The following is a 16494-nucleotide window of genomic DNA, read 5'->3' on the forward strand; positions in this document are numbered from 1 at the left end:
CTGAATCTCCAGTTGGTTCAAAACTGTTATGAACAGCTGCAGAAAGAGCAATCCAGTTATTAAAACTTTGCTTAAATTGCAAGTACAGCTGCCACTGTTGAGTAGTTAGGTTTACAGGTTGATACGTTCCTGCAGTGGAAAGGGGCTAAAAGAGATCACCTTGTATTCTTGTCAGTTTGTTAAGGACATTCTCTTGAAACTGGAACCTACAGTTAACTATACCTGGGAAACTGATGCTTCAGGATCCTGCCATCACTGTGTATGCAGACATGTTTAGAATTCCTTTACCTTACACCTTGGAAATAATAATAATTGATATCAGTTTTAGGGGAACAGCTTATAACTGTCTTTGGCCTTTAGAACATCTGCAACTTGTGCTCCTTCCATTGGTACCATCATCTTTCTCGAAGTCTATCTTTCTAGATACCACTTAGATGACAGTCACCCTAAGTTCAACTTTGTGTGTATTAATAGCTAATCAGTAAAACTTAATGTTCTCATGATTAATGCCAATGAATGGTATGAACCTTGAAGTCTGGTCCATGCTAATTTGGTATTCATCTCCCAAGTAGTTTTGCCAGGGTTTTAAACGACAAGAGTTTCACCAATAGTGAGGATCAAGACCAGAATCCATTTGGTGGGGACTAGCTGTACTTTTTCCATTAACACATCTAACAAGCAGAGCGGAGGGAAAAAAGCATATGCAAACTGACCAGTTATTTTTTTTAAATTCAGGTCGTCTGTCAGTTTGCATTTTGTCCCTCATTTCAGAAAAGCACTCAAGCTACAACATTTCCCGCCAGAGTCTCCTTCCAGCCTGTGTTTTCTCCTCTCCTGTTACACGTAAATGGCTTTTCTTATCCTCTGATTTCACATATCACAGTTCTTAATTGCCAACTTTTTGTGGCAGTGATTTTGCATCCTTGCACCCAGTTTTAAATGGTGCAAATAAAAGCGACTTGCTTCGGCGAATCTGTTCATAAGTGATGAAAAACAAACCAAAATAAAGCAAACAAAACTTCTGATGGTATTTTTTAGGAGTCAGAGTTATCCTGGTCTGTAGCCAGCTGTTCTCCACTAATTTGTTCCAGAGTTTGCCTCTCTGGTTCCCAGTCCTCCAGATCAACATAGTTTAGGTCTGGCACTGCAGCAGTCAGGCCCAAAGAGCTGACTGACCCTGCCAAGGACCCGCGTCCTTCATAAGCATATGTTTGAAGTGAGTCGTACGGCGGGCCCCTTGTGTCTAAGTCCGCCTCAGCCACCTTCCGCTGAATGATCTGTTGAATGATGTCATGTCCATCCAGCAGAAGCGAAGGTGCTGACTGGCTGATCTCTCGAGGAACACAGTTAATGACAAACCAGGCGGGTTCTGACACCGGGCTGTAGTTTCCATACTCCATCTCCTGTGCTTTCCTCCTCCTCACTACCACAATCCTCTCATCATCGTCCTCGACCTCGTCCTCGTCTCTGTACAGGCCCGGTCCACGGCCGAGATAGGAGTGGAACTTCCTGCGAGACTCAGAGGCTTTAGGGTTTCGAAGTGCTGTGATATCGAAGGCCTCTGTGTCCTCCTCCCCGCCTCCTTCGTCATCATAGGTCACCACATTTTCTCTGACGTCCTCTTCAGAGAGAATCAAGGGCTCTTTGCTGGCCTTCTTATTTCGTAGCTGGGTGAACAGCATCACTATAGCTGGAGGGAAAAAAAGCAGAAGAGAGGTAATGGAGGAATGGTAAGAAGAATAAAGGGGATAGAAATGTAAATACCAAGAAAAACAGAAAAACAATCAACAAAATGATGACGGTAAATTGGATTCTAGAGAAAGAACATTAGATGCCTTCTGTCAAAGAAACTATCAAGAGGATTATAAATAGATTTTATAATACTTAACAAGACATATACTTAGGTCATGTTATGTGGAACCAAAAGAGAGAGATTAATAATTCATTTTCAGTGTTTTATGTTCATGACGGTTCCCCCTAGTTAAACATTAATATGCTAAAAAAATGCACTGTACTCTGTCTACATAGATTGAGGCCTTGTTTTCATACAGGCAAATACATAAAGCAGTTACGTCAGCATTCTATCATAGGAAGAACAGATGGTCACACTGAGCCTGATAGCATCCTGCAACTAAACACAAGAGTCACAGACAGGGGTGGGATCAGAATGGACCTAAAATGGGGCCCATTTAGCCAGCCCACATAGGCTTCACATGTTGGGCCCATGTTTCTGCAACAATATGGGGCCCATGCAATTTGCCCTAGTTATGCCCATGCCTGCTTAGCCCACATACATCCCTTATGGAGCTGATACAGTCAGCCCACGTACTGAAACCATAAAATTTGCCCAGTTCAAGCCGCTGCCCACTCAGTACCCACATAGCCTGCACTTAACCCATGTGGGACCCACATGCTGGCTGGGACTATATAATATTTATTGACTGTAGAGACATTATACTACACTCCTCACTTGCAATTCACCACGAGCAAGTGTCGCATCTGATTTGGGGACATGACCAAAACATTTCAAGTGAATAGAGGGGGGTGTCTGGGCAATAAGTTAATAAAACAAATAACTAATTATTTAATATTTTAGGGCCCTTTGTCAGTCATGGGCCCTTAGAATTGATCTTAGATCTTTTCACCCCCTTATGGCGCCCCCTGTCAGCTAACTGCAGACTACATCAGTCTGTGTGGGAGCAAATTAATCAGCTTTCATGTTTTGCAACTGAAGATAATGTAGTACTTGTAAAGGAAAAACAAAAGGAAAAAAGTCGTGGTGAGCGTTGCTTTTTTATTGTCTACTTTGACAGCTTGTTGAGAGTTAAAAGTAGCCATCTAACACGTTTCTCTGCTGAAACTGTTATAATTTGCTTGCAGTAAGCTAAATGTCAGGAAGCCACTGTGGAAATAGAATTTCTGTGGCTGGCTTGCTTGCCTGCCCTCCATCTATGCCCAGTAGAAGGAGAATTACCTGTTGTGCTGTTTTAACCCTTACATACTGACACATTCTATGTCAATTTTGACCCGGTCTAAAATCTCCTCATAAAAAGTGTCTATACCAAATGTTGAACCACAGATGTGTTCAGAAAGCATCAATAATCGATCTGACTGATCAATAAATGTGATTAAACCTTGATTCATGTTTCAGAGAGCAGAGAGAGTGTATTTTTTAGGAGAAAAAACATCTACTATCACACAATATCATGTCCTATTTGACCTAAGACATGAAAATATAACATAGCAATAATGATGGAAATGTATTTCATGTAAAGGTAAAATGAGCAGAACTTTATGGAAGTAACCATTAGAGCCATCAGTCTTCACTGCTACAGATTTCTGGTTTTCAGAAGACAACACTACTGATTGCGTCAAACTAATGCAAAATTGTGTAATTACATTCATAAAAGTGTCATGTTTGTCTCTGTTCATTTTTAACACCAGACAAAGGGTCAACAGACATACTCAAGAGGTCAGCTCATAGCAAACTATGAACTAAAACACCACTTCAAGTCGAGTACCAACAGCACAAGAAGGTGAAGAGGTCAGGTTGTTAGTAATGTAAGCAGTTGAGACGTGAATTGTTCAGTAACCTGAGGATGTAAGCGATGTAATACAAGACCAATTCCCACTACGCATTTAATGTAAATGAAGGTCTTTTGCATTTTTTACAGCCTTGAGGACCGTAAAACATACCCAAGTGATGTTTGATTACAAGCTTTTCAAGGAAAGCTTAATTTGGTGGTTGATTTACTGATCTTAAATCTACTAGGCCTCATGACAGATGACACTATTCTTCAGCTCCGACCTACATTACCTTTAAGCTGCTTTTAGATCCTATTCTCACCTAAGCAAAACATCAACCATGTATCTCCTACTAAACTAGCTAAACTATGTCTTGTCCCACTGGCTTGATAGGCAGTATCATCTTAATGCCACAATCTGCTCAGTAGTCTAGCTGTCACCTCTGCTTATCTAGCTCCACTAGTGTTACAAATAGCTTTTCATTATATTAGAAAACCTAACATACCTTTAAATAATTTACTAAGAAAATAACATGCTTATATCTACACCTTATCCTCCAACTGGCTTGATAGGTAACTTCATTGGAATGCCATCTCCTCCTCAGTTGATCAACTGCAATCTCTGTTTATCTAGTTCCACTAATCGTGATATTATATTGTATTATATTGGGTACAATTTGTGCACCATTAGTTATTGGGTTACCATGTCATAGTTTAAATACATTTAAATGCAAGCAATGACTCATATTCAAAAAGTACTTGTAATCATGTGAATAAGCTACTACAAATGAGCATATCACCAATGATTTTAATCAGCTATGTATAAAATGGGTTAGTCCTTCATTTGGCTGGAAGTACCATAAAATACACTGATGTCCATTTATGAGCAGAATCACCTGAAAGTAATACGCTGACTGCATCATTGAGATCATCTGAGAATAATTAGATGCTATAACGTTTTTTTTAACGTATAACACATTTTCAAAAGAAAGCCATAAAAATAAAAAAAAACTATGTAATTGTGACCAGCAAATGCAACATTTCTTAAAGAAAATATAAAGTTTTGGTCAACTTTTAAAAAATGATTCAAATCATGTATAGTTAAAGTATAGTATACAAAAGTTGTTTAGAATGAAAGAACGCTTATATGATTGAGAAGAATTTGCATGTTTAAAAGAGGACCAGGTAATAATCATTGTATTTTTGTCAAGGGAGTGAAATTATGACACAGCAGTGAGGAATTGAAAACATACAGCACACTTAGTAAGTTAGACAATGACGGAACAAATATACAAACTTACCTAATAATATGACAATACACAGCAGTATGGCCACAAACGCTCCGGTGCTGAGGCCAGCTGAAGACAGGAAAGCCTGCGCCTGACACACGTTGTTGCTGTTGCGCCCCCTGGTGTTCCTCTGGCAGACACACACCCTTAAGGAAAGTGTGGTGGTGCTGCTGAGAGGAGGCTCCCCACCATCAGCCACCACCAGCACCAGGCTGAAGAACTCCTGGTCTCTGTCCTGGCTAAAGCCATCACGCCGACGAGATACGATGCTGGCAGTGTTGTCTGAGGAGGAAAGAACGACAGAATGATATGAGAACAATGGAAGAGGGATGAAAGACAGAAAAAAAGAAAGAAATACTGTAAGCAGACATAGTAAAAAAAATGCTGTTGAATTTGAATGAGTGAGCTCAGTCTAAGCTGCCATTAAAACAGATAAAACAACATTATGCTCACTTTCCATTATGTTCATATATAAAAAACAGAGCGATAATATCACGTGTGTATAACTGGATGATTGTGACTGCATCATAGCTACATTTTCTCCACCGTGTTGCAGTTGGAGCTAATAAATAGTTTTAAAATGCCCCACAGTCACAATGAATCTTTTCAAGTTGATTGTTCCTTTTTACCACAGCATTTTAATTTGTCACTCAATAAGTAAAAGAGAACCACCTGACAGCAGTCAACACAGGTTTAAGGAACAACCAGCAGGATTGATGTAACCTTTCATTGCATGGAAATCAAAGTAATCCAAATAAACTCTAACCTAATTAGTTTTGATGTGAATAATCCAAACTCCTGAAATAAAATTGAAAACTGAAATTCTGTTTCTGCCTTTAGAATACAATATTACATACTCAATATTAAATCCAGTGTTTAACATAGCTGTAGCTCGGATTCTAGAAATATTGAGGTCAGTCCTACTTCCCCCCAAAAATTTGACTAGCCACCAACTGAACTTAGAACTGTTAAATGTTCTAAGTATTTACAATCTGGGAGATTTATTTTTTAACACATTGCACAAGTTAAAAAAATTAATTGCTGCAGAACTAATTTGTGGAGTGTTTTTCACCATTTCTGTGTTCAGGATTTTTTGGAATGGAACCTGAAATGATGGTTTGATGAAGTAGAGGGGTTACTAGCATGGCCCCACAATAATAAAAACACTAAGGGTGCACATATTCATTGTTACTATTTTTACATTTGATAGTTTTACAAACTTTTATTGGAGACAGCTGAGATTCACTTGAGATAATCAGCTGTTCCTTTCAACGCTAGGACTCAAGGAAGCTGAGGAGTCTGTCGATGCTGAAGTTACTGGTGGAGCAACTTCAGCCTCAGCACTGACTGTTAGAGTCATGGCACTGGCAGCAGCTGACACCCGCTGACACCCACTATCACCCATGGCTTCAGCACCAGCACCAGTGAGTTAAACCAGTCAGAAGGAAAGTATTTGCCGGGCAGCACTTCATCAAAAAACACAATGTCAGAGACAAGTGCTCTGAGGGTCGCAGCCTCAATCATGTTGCCAAGAGAAGTGAGTAAAATGAAGTGCACCAAACTCCACTGAAAAACATGACGGTTTAAACATTGATTGCTTGTTAACTAGTCATGTAAGCTCCATTTTTACTGAAACAAGTCCACATTATGAACAAAAATATGTGCAGGATTAAAAAGTAGCTGCTATTTTATTAAAATAAGATAAGATAATATAATATTAGTTTCTTGTCCGGATGAAAATTTGCTGCACATAAACAACATACGTGACAGACAGTGACAGGACCAAGTAACCACAGTAACATAATAGACATGGTGTCAGTATCCAATCAGGTAGGTAAATTGCATATTGCACATAGTTGAATATTACATGTCTTCCCAAGTAAACACAGACATGTTAAGGCCCAAGAGAAAGAAGAAAATAATTACAATAAAACTATATTTAAAAGTGATATAATAAATAAGCTACTGTACATAAAAACATTCAAATAAAACCTCTGAAAAAAGAAAGCCTTAACAACATGAGCAATAATAAATAGTAAGAGATAAATAGTAGATAATATTTTATTTGCTTCAAATATCATCTGTGTTACCTGCCTTACATCTACAAACATTAACTATTTAAAATGTTGTATTTAGAGTTTGGTATAAGCGTTAACACACATTACAGAGCAGAGAATACTGCTTATTTTTAAATTATTTTGACACCTAATTAAATATACTTGATTTTTTTTAATCATTCAATTGGATTTTTGGATCAACAAACTCATACACTATTGCTTTACACAGACTTAAACATTCTAAAATGAAACATTTTATTATATTGCCTGACATTTGATCATCTTACATGTGATCTGATGCCAGGTACGTAATTCTGGTGAAGAATACAAACCTCTGATTTTGAATTTATTTATATTGCTTAAATGAAAACAAAAAGAAAAAAAGAAAATCCAGCATGTGTAATATGTGTGTAACTGTATTCTCCATATCATTATAAACCCACCAAACCCTGGTGTCCTCCCTGGAAGCTGTTCTACAATGATAGTATGAAGGATTCTGGTAATCTTGACAATGATAGTTTGCAAATAAATAGAGAGAGGACAGAAAGAGCGTGCCAGAAAAAAAAAAAACAGTAGCTTAACTGACAGATACAGCTGTTGAATATGGATGAAGAGAGTATCTTTACAAAACAGTGTGCATCCAAACTGCCCTGGGGAGCACCAAGCCATGATAAAGCTTGTCAGGCAGCAGACAGTGGCATGTGTATATGTGTATATGCATGTCTCTCTATATGTGTGTGTACTTATGTGTGGGGAATTTTTTTAATGCAATCCAACAATGCCCATGGGACTCTGAACAGGAGGATATCTTCATTTACATAGTGTGTTTCCTGTTGACATGCAGAGTCAGAGAGAGGGAGAGAGAGAGAGAGAGAGAGAGAGAGAGAGAGAGAGAGAGAGAGAGAGAGAGAGAGAGAGAGAGAGAGAGAGAGAGAGAGAGAGAGAGAGAAAGAGAGAGAGAGAGAGAAAGAGAGAAAATATTCTCACCTGCCAGGGAAGGTAGTAAATAAGGCTAAATAACTGAAATACAGCACACTGGCTCATCCCTTTCTTTCTCTTTCCTGCCACATCTCTTTCTTTAATTTATTCTTTCTATCTATATCAACATTATTCATGTCACTCGATCATTAATTGTCTTTTTTATTGTCTTTATTTCTTCTCAATTTTGTCTCAAGTTCTATTTTGTTTCAATTCAATTCAATTCAATGCAGTAGGGACCATTACATCCTTCAGTCAAAACTTCAAAATAATCTGTTTCTGCTGCAGGTCATTCCTCTTTCTCTTCTTGTTTCCTGTCTGCCTCTGTTAGGGAATTTTCCATTATCTGTGTGGTTTAAGTCTAACCCTGGAGGACAGAAACTTCACAATTGAAGGGAGCATTAGAACAGAATGTGTACTGATTATTCCATTCACTTCTCCTTGATCAACTAAATAAACCGTTTCAACGCAAGACATCCTGGACTCCTGTGCACTCTCTCTACTGATGTATAGGCTGCATGTTTAAAAAACAAAAAACAGCCTCTATGTCAAGTACTTTCAAATGTTTCTGTTCTCAAGGCTGTGGTTCATTCACTTGAAAAAAACAATGTTTTTGTCATCTATGTTTCCAATCTTGCCTGTATGTATCATCTTTATCTACTTTCACTGTGTTTTGAATTGCAGTTCTAAAAATGTGGACACGATTGAACTTCAAACTTTCAAACTTTCAACTTCTTGTCTTGTCTGTCAGAAGTGACATCATTTATAATGTTGGTAACACTGTATGAGTCAACAAACCCTGTGACTTGACAGGGAGACTTCTTTTGGTGTCAACCCCCAAACACTCAACTTTAGTTTCTTTTAATTATCTTCACCATCTTTGGCTATCTTCACTATGAAGGCTTCAGATCAGACACTGCCATGCATGTCATTTTGGAAGGAAATTAACCATCATTTCTTTGTACAGTTTCTGACTTTCTGGACCAGACAGCGTTACCATGACTTGCAATTCCAACCACTGTCCTGATGATAAGACCTTGCCTTAGCTGTTCAATTTTCATTTTTCTGACCTACCTCTCTGATCTTTTACTGGCTCATGTACCATCAAGAACTCTCAGTTCTGCTGACCAGTTGCTTTGAGTTGTGCCTAGATCTACTGTAGGTTGAAGCACAGGGGAGACCGGCCTTTTTCAGTTGTAGCCATTTTGTTTTTCTGCTACAAGACTGAGTAAGGAAGCTTGCAGTTCTAATTGGTTTACAAAGACTACATTGCTGAGACCCATAACATCACATTAGCTCCAGAAAATAGAAGCCAAAACATCTCAATCACCCCCTGGCGGCTGGCTGCAGTACGGGCCATATATCCCATTAGGGGATGGGACATGAGCAAAACTAAAAAAAAAAGAAAAAAAAAGTCCATGTCAAATAAATTTAACCAAAGATGGTTCCTGTCATTTTCTGTAGTCCTGATCACACTGATGTATATTGAAGTGTGAAATCTGGTTTTAATGAGTTATTTGATGCTATAAAAAGGGGGTGTCACATCATGATTGACAGCTGTGATTGACGGCTGCTCTGAGTGAAGTAGTCCCAGAGGTACATGTGAACGCCTGTTCAGGAATTGTAAGTTACGTGGGAATGTTGAGAGGAGATGTAATGTTAAAACTAACTTTCCTTAACCTTGATCGTCTGCTTCAAGGCAACATTAATTAATTGTTTTTAATTCCAAAGTTACAAAGCAGTCTGAATTATTGTTTATGAGTTATGGTTCACAAAATTACATTTACTATGCATAGCCACCATCCTGTGATAGAAAATAACATGAAGCATTAATATTGCATTGTCAATTGTTACGGTAGCCTAATAACTACATATTTAATGCACAGTTTTCCTTTGACCATGATGCAGAGAGACTGAACCAGTGGGGGGTGAACATGAGAAGGAAGGACTGGAAACCTGCACCATCATCTTGTCTTTGAAGTGCTTATTTCGAGGTGCATGCCTTCATGAAGGACTCAAAGGTAACAATTTTGATAATGGACAGTTTTTTTCATTGTTATTACTGTCGACCCCATGTAAGTAGATGTCATAGTAATTTTAGTTAAAATCTGCATGCTATATTTACACCCATAGAAAATGGCAGGTTTTAATGACATCTACAGTATCATACTGCAAAAACATAATTTAATTTTAAATTCAGTCTTTCTTTCTGTCTGCCCTTCTTTCTGAATTTCCACCTTTGTTTTCTTAAGGGAAATCGTCCCCTTAAGAGCATAGCAGTCCCAACCATTTTCTCATTTCCAAGGCATCTGGGGAGGTCCTCTCTGTCAGGGGTAGGATGCAAGATTTTGTTAAGTAATGACACAGAGGTGACTGGCTCCTCAGTTTTATTTTACTATGTGTCAGGGGACAGTAAAGAGGATTCACCAGATGACAAATGTCACCTTTGTGTGACACCTGCTGCTGACTACAGCAATGCCATCTTGACTGAAAATGTCAAAGGAAAATCCCACTTAGCAATGACATCTGTCAGGCTGACACTGCTGTAGCAGTAGATATTTACAATGAGGATCATAGCTATGTAGAATCAAAAGTGACATATGCAAATTATATCTGTATTCAAGAAGATCACTGCTACAACCCAGAGTCTCCAAGGTCTTTGAAATGGAAAAATCAGACCACGGAGTAGATCTTAGAAAAATACAGGGAAATGCAGAGAAGGCAATGGCAAACGTCCAGTCATTTAAAGATAAAAGTCTGAAGCTTAAAGGATGTCACCAAAGCATTGAAGAAGGAGTTATTAATATCAGGTCATTTTGCGGAAGCTACAGCAAGGGAAAGGTCAGCCAAGTACTCTGAGGAGCTGAAGCACCGCATTGCACTTACTTATTACTACTCCCTAAAGACATATGAGTATGTACGTGAACATTTTCATAAAGCTCTGCCAAATGGCCACACCATCTACACTTGGTACAGCAGCATCTCAGCTGATTCTACGTTTACTGTGGTGTCTTTCGGTACTAAAAAGTCATGGAGAGGCAAACAGAGAGAAGGGAAAATAAATGGTCTGTGCTCTAATGATGGTGGAAAATTTACATTCACAAGATGACTGAATTTGCAGGGGACCAATTCCATGGCTATGTGGATGTAGGCACTGGTGAAACTGACAACATACCAGGTCTTAGTCTTCGTGATTGTGGCTGTCGATGAGTAATGGAAATTTCCCATCACATACTCTCATCACAGGTATGGGTGGATCAGATAAATCAGTGTCAAAGTAGAACGGTAGCAAGCGTCATTAGGTTGGTGTTAACGTTGTCTCAATTACATGTTTTATCCTTACAAGCAATTTGGCTATATCAGCAACATAAAGCCCTACTTCTTGTGTCTAGAGATCTCCACACATAAAGTACATGTAATCCTAGATGCATGTTTCTTCGTAATACCTTTGTATCCTCACTGAAATTCAAGACAGAAGAAACAATAGAAGGAAGATTAGGTGAAGGTTCTTTGAAGCCCTCAATGAACTTTAAGAGAGAGAAGGCCTACAACTTGACAACAGCCTAAAGTAGGCTAATTTTTGGAGAAATTTACAAGAAATAAAAAAATTAAAGTCCACCTGACTTCAGCAGTAGTGTGGCAAAGTTCTGTGAGCATGGCTAGAAGTTGGTGGAGTTCAGAGGATGTAGTGCAACTTTGTTGTTTGTCTGAACTGTAGATGCCACTTTTAATGTGCTCAACTGTCAGAATCCCCTCGAAAAAGGTTTCAAAGCCCTGATCAAGCTGATAACTAAAGACCTTGCTGAGACCATCTTGGATCAGGTGGAAACCATGCCCCATGGGTGGAAGGTTCAGCAGTACAACAAGATGGTGCCACATCACTTCAAACAATAAGGAAGACCTTCATGTATAGCTTCATTGCTAATGGTGGAAGTGCACTCAACATCTACCATGAGCATGTTGAGGGGGCCAATGCACCATGCAGGGATCTTCTGACCCCCAAGCCAGGACCACTTGGAGCTCTTCTTTACTGCCATTAGAGTGGAGTTGGCACAATCACAACATCAATGGCAGACAGATCAGGGAAGCCTACAAACACCAACTTCTGAGGCACCAAGTTAAATCAGGCACAGGGAATTGTTTGCTTGCTTGCCTTGCTCAGAGGCATTAACAACTAATGGTACTGCACAAGCTTTTATTCATCTGATAGATGGTGGTGGTATTCAGAAATACAAATGCATCTAGAGGAGGATCAAATCAAATTGAGGTCAGTTTCCCTGTGGACATAGAATCACATCAATCAAGATCTTTTCCCACAACTCCAGAGCCATGTGTTTGACGCATGTGTTGAAGTGTACTTTATTTATGTACTGGTGAAAATTGCTTTATGGTGGAATTACAAAGTCAGATTTAGTCCCTAAAGGGGCACTAAAATGGCAAAAGATGGCAAGAATGTTTGCAGATAGCTGAGCAAATTGATCCATTTTTATGGGGTGTAATATGAGGATATTTGTTGCTGTTACCGCCAATCTTTCCTCTGCTGGCTATGATTTACAGTCTGTGTAAACACGACTGAATCATTGACTAGTCCCACCATTATCTTAAAATGCTGTCTCTTCTTTCATTGTTGCATAAACAGCACACGATTGCACCGGCTGTAGGGTCACAGTAAGTGTAATGCACTGTCTTGTAAACATCTGCACATTGTTCTTTTTAACAATATTTGTGCTGACTGGGGTACCCTCAGACCCCAGAGGTATGAGTAAATGAGGACGAACCGGACTATCCGAGGAAAGTGGACGAAACAGCTCTGTTGTGAAAGCAAACTTCGTCAACCTCAGGTGCATTTTTAGCATTACGTTGTAAAGAAGCATGTTAACATTTTTAAAGGTCATCAAGAAATCTTTTGCGTACCTGAATAGTCTTTTTGATGGGTCCATTAGTTGAGTAGACATGTAATTTAATCATGTAAGTAAAGACAGTGCATGCTTTTTCCTTTCACTAACATATTCAAAGGAAGATGACTCAGTACTGTTGCTATCACTAATGTCTCATCTCAAAAGGACTTTAAACTAGGCAGGGAAGGCCACAGAGACACAGGAAAAGAGCCAGGAACACCAAACAAAGCTCAGCAAAAAGTACTTTAAGTGCCCATTTTACAAGGAAAACACATATATCAGCAAGAAATTGTTAAGGCTGACAGGGGCAGATAGGGGAAGTACTAGATTGGTAGTGATAGTGCAGTCTTTAGCTCAATATTTCGTAACCTTTATTTGTCCAGGGAGACTTTACAGGGATCTATGTACTGTTTTTATTTAGAAAGACCCAGTTCACACTATGAACTGACAAACCTTACCATCCAACATTAGTAAAGTCCTTACAGAAGTAGAGCTTTTTGCTATATTTGACATGAAATAGCAAATGATATGTTAGGCACTGGTATGCACCATCATGTGCACTATCTAGTCAACGATGTACAATGGAGATATTCACTTCTAGAGGGTGATGTAAAAACACTAGACTCTGACATGTCGATGCATGGTTGTAAATGGGTTGGATCCTATTGATTTAGTATTTTTAAAGTATGCTATCCTCAGTCAAATACAATATTTGAGTAAATGAATGCAGTCCTCATCTAGGTAGTTGAATTCTATGGTGAATTACAACTAAAGATTCCCTAAGCAGCTACAGATGTACTGATTTCCTGCTTCCCAGACTGCAGCAAAGGAAAACTGTGGTGGAGGTAAACAGGAGAAGCTTTGAACCATTAAAGAACACATCAGCTTTGAAGCCTCAGATGAAATGGAAAGGAAATGAAAACCTTTTTGGGGAAACTTGGGATTCTGCTGAACTATGCAAACATGCCTGAGGTCGAAACAGTTATATGAATTTTAGAGTAAGTATTGCCACAGCTGAGTGACAGGAGGATTTGTGATTTGATTGACCTTGACTTTGATTCACCCACCGTGGACATCCATGGAATTCTTACTTGTAGCACTGATATAAAATTAGGCTTTCTGAAGTGTTACCTGTGAGTAGCTGAGAGGAAAAGTCATTTTGTTAGTAACATTAGCTGCTCCTGAGAGGAATCTATCAAGGCCTACCTGCAGTACACTCATCTTTGTTGACTTCCCATTATTTGCAACATCTAAGAGGTTTCAAACAGCTTGTGATGATTTGTTAGTGACTTTGACTTTTTGCTTAAGGTTCTCAACTTCTGAGAGATTTTAAACTTTGAAATGATCAAGAGATTAAGAAATGATACACTAATGTCAAGAAAGCATCCTATTCAGTCAGAAATATCTACTTCAAGGGATTGACAATTTATAGCAAATGGATAGATTTGACAGCCAATACTCGAATACCTGAAAGAACTCTCAGAGAAGAGATTCAGAGCAGCAAAGAATATTCTGCTGACAGAGCTAATACCTTGTTACCAGATACATAAAAGAACATACATTCACTTTAAGAGAATCACTACTATCAGTGGTGAGGAGTGTCTGTATGTTTTATTTGCTTTCAGATACAGTGGTGTTCCATTTTGGTGAGCTTTATTCACTGTGTCACCAAGTCTCCAGCATGAGGGTATGACCAGGCAATGACTTCTGTTGATTAACTTCATGTGTACTGATGTTACTTTTAGTACATATCAGTCTATTAGTTCATCTGAGATTACGTCATCATTTACATTCAGAAACATGCAATAGAAGAGGTTTTCAACTCTAGAACAGAAGTTCAGGCAGGAGAAGCTCTCTGTAAGCCTTTAAAGATTATGATGAAAGAGTAAAGACAGGTTATTTGAAGCACAGGCAGAAGAGGAATGAAATGTATTGTATTGTACTGTATAAAAGTAAAGAATAAGAGAGGACAGCATTGGCTGCTACAGCACATATACAATACCACCACTGCAAGGACTAGCGTGGTGCCCGTTTTATAACTTGTCTGTTCGGAATTGGCCAATTACTTGGCCTCTAGTATCTAGTACTCTCAAGAACTGCTCATCTGAACAATTGCACACTGCAGACAGACACTGCACTTACTTGGGTTCAAAGCATTCCATCCCCCCCCCCCCCCCCCCCCGCCCCCCCGAAATCGATCGGATGAATGGTTGTTGAGAAAATCAAAGGACGGACATACATACTGACAAGACAGACAAGAGACTACTTCTATTTTAGTTAGATTTGTTTCATTGAGGTGAAATTGTCCTTAAATAAGATTGTGTGATTGTCATATCCATCATGTGATATCTGTATCGGCCACTGTGTGTTGCTTTGGGCAGTCTCATGTTCCCTCTTTACTTTTCGGCCTTACTAGTATTAATGCTTGAAACTTTCTCAAGAACTGCACAACCAAACCATTTCATGCTCAACACTGCACTTCTCAGCACAGCTTTGCAAGATGGGATATGTTGAAGGAAGGGTACCAGAGTCTTAAAATCATTGGCTTTTGAGGAAAATTATTGTGCGCAAATGAATGTGTAATTTCAGAAAATATATACTTATTGAGACAAACAATTTTTCAACACCACCAACAAATCTAAAAACATTGTTTAAAAAAGAAAATTAAAAAAAATCTGTTGTGATGAACTTGAATCATGTCCATCACCATAACAAGCATGATTAGCTGGAAAGAGGAAGTGGTCACTTGAGATGAGATAAATAAATCGGAGTGTCTATTTGCACCCCTGGTACAAACAGCCTCGGCCACACAGCTGAGCTATTTACATCCTAGACCTATAATAACAAGAAAACATGGCGGATATTCATCTTCCACACCAGCAGAAAAGGGCGAATTTAGAAAGGTTTCATCTCTAATGTTTGTTCTAAAGACATTTTCTGGTGGGAAAGTTATATTATATTTTCATAATCTTTCCTCAGTGAATGCATACAAGCGTCAGTTTGTCAGTTAGAAATTAGTTGTTGCCAATATCTATCTTCCATATTAGCAAATATATTGGGTCACATCACTACGTAGGACTGTTGTGGTGGTGTAATGGGCAGCGTGTCTGTCATTAGTGCAGGAGACAAGGGTTCGAGTCTTTACAGCAGCAGTTATATATTAATAATGTTTTCAACGGAAAAACTCTGCTGCATTTTCATAACTTTAAATAAATGCATACAACACGAACATATCTGAATTTACAACCTTCAGTTTGTTTTATGATGGAAATGAATCTTCCATCAAACATCTATGGTTGCCATGGACACCAAATACATGTCAGCCTCTCAAGTCTCAGGCATTGGCCGTGAGACACATGCATTTCATGCTGCTCTCTCTGACATTTTTTCACGCCGAGAAGTGATAGATCTCACTGGACAGAAATGATTATATGATATACAGCAGAGAACAGCAACGTATATTTATCCCGCTGTCCCGGTGGGATACTGGAGTATTCCGCCAGATTATCACCGTCCCCTCCGACATTCAGTCCCGCAGGGTACAAATAGCATGCACTCCTAATTGTACTGGGGTGCAAATAGCATCCATTGATACTTGCACCAAGATGGGTGCAAATAAAACACTTGGCTATATATACCAGGGTACAAATAGCATATACCCCTAATTGCACCAGGGGTTCAAATAGCCTTGCCTAAATAAATTTTGACCCGTTTTGACATGTGACAGCAGTAAAAACACCCCAAATGT

The 16494-nt window shown here is 38.9% G+C and overlaps 1 protein-coding gene across 1 annotated transcript in view; it reads right to left on the bottom strand.

The window, feature by feature from the left end:
- Window positions 1–1034: 1034 nt before the first annotated feature.
- The window catches only part of LOC128369195 (cadherin-18-like), a 207895-nt gene continuing 192435 nt past the window's right edge, over window positions 1035–16494 (bottom strand). Inside the window, exons 10-11 of the mRNA XM_053330195.1 lie at window positions 4826–5095; window positions 1035–1690 (exon numbers count right to left, since the gene is read on the bottom strand). Of these exons, the coding sequence (XP_053186170.1) occupies window positions 1035–1690; window positions 4826–5095 (926 nt within the window). The remainder of the gene's footprint in view (window positions 1691–4825; window positions 5096–16494) is intronic.

This window comes from Scomber japonicus, chromosome 12 (genome assembly GCF_027409825.1).
Source record: "Scomber japonicus isolate fScoJap1 chromosome 12, fScoJap1.pri, whole genome shotgun sequence".
Lineage (NCBI taxonomy): Eukaryota > Metazoa > Chordata > Actinopteri > Scombriformes > Scombridae > Scomber > Scomber japonicus.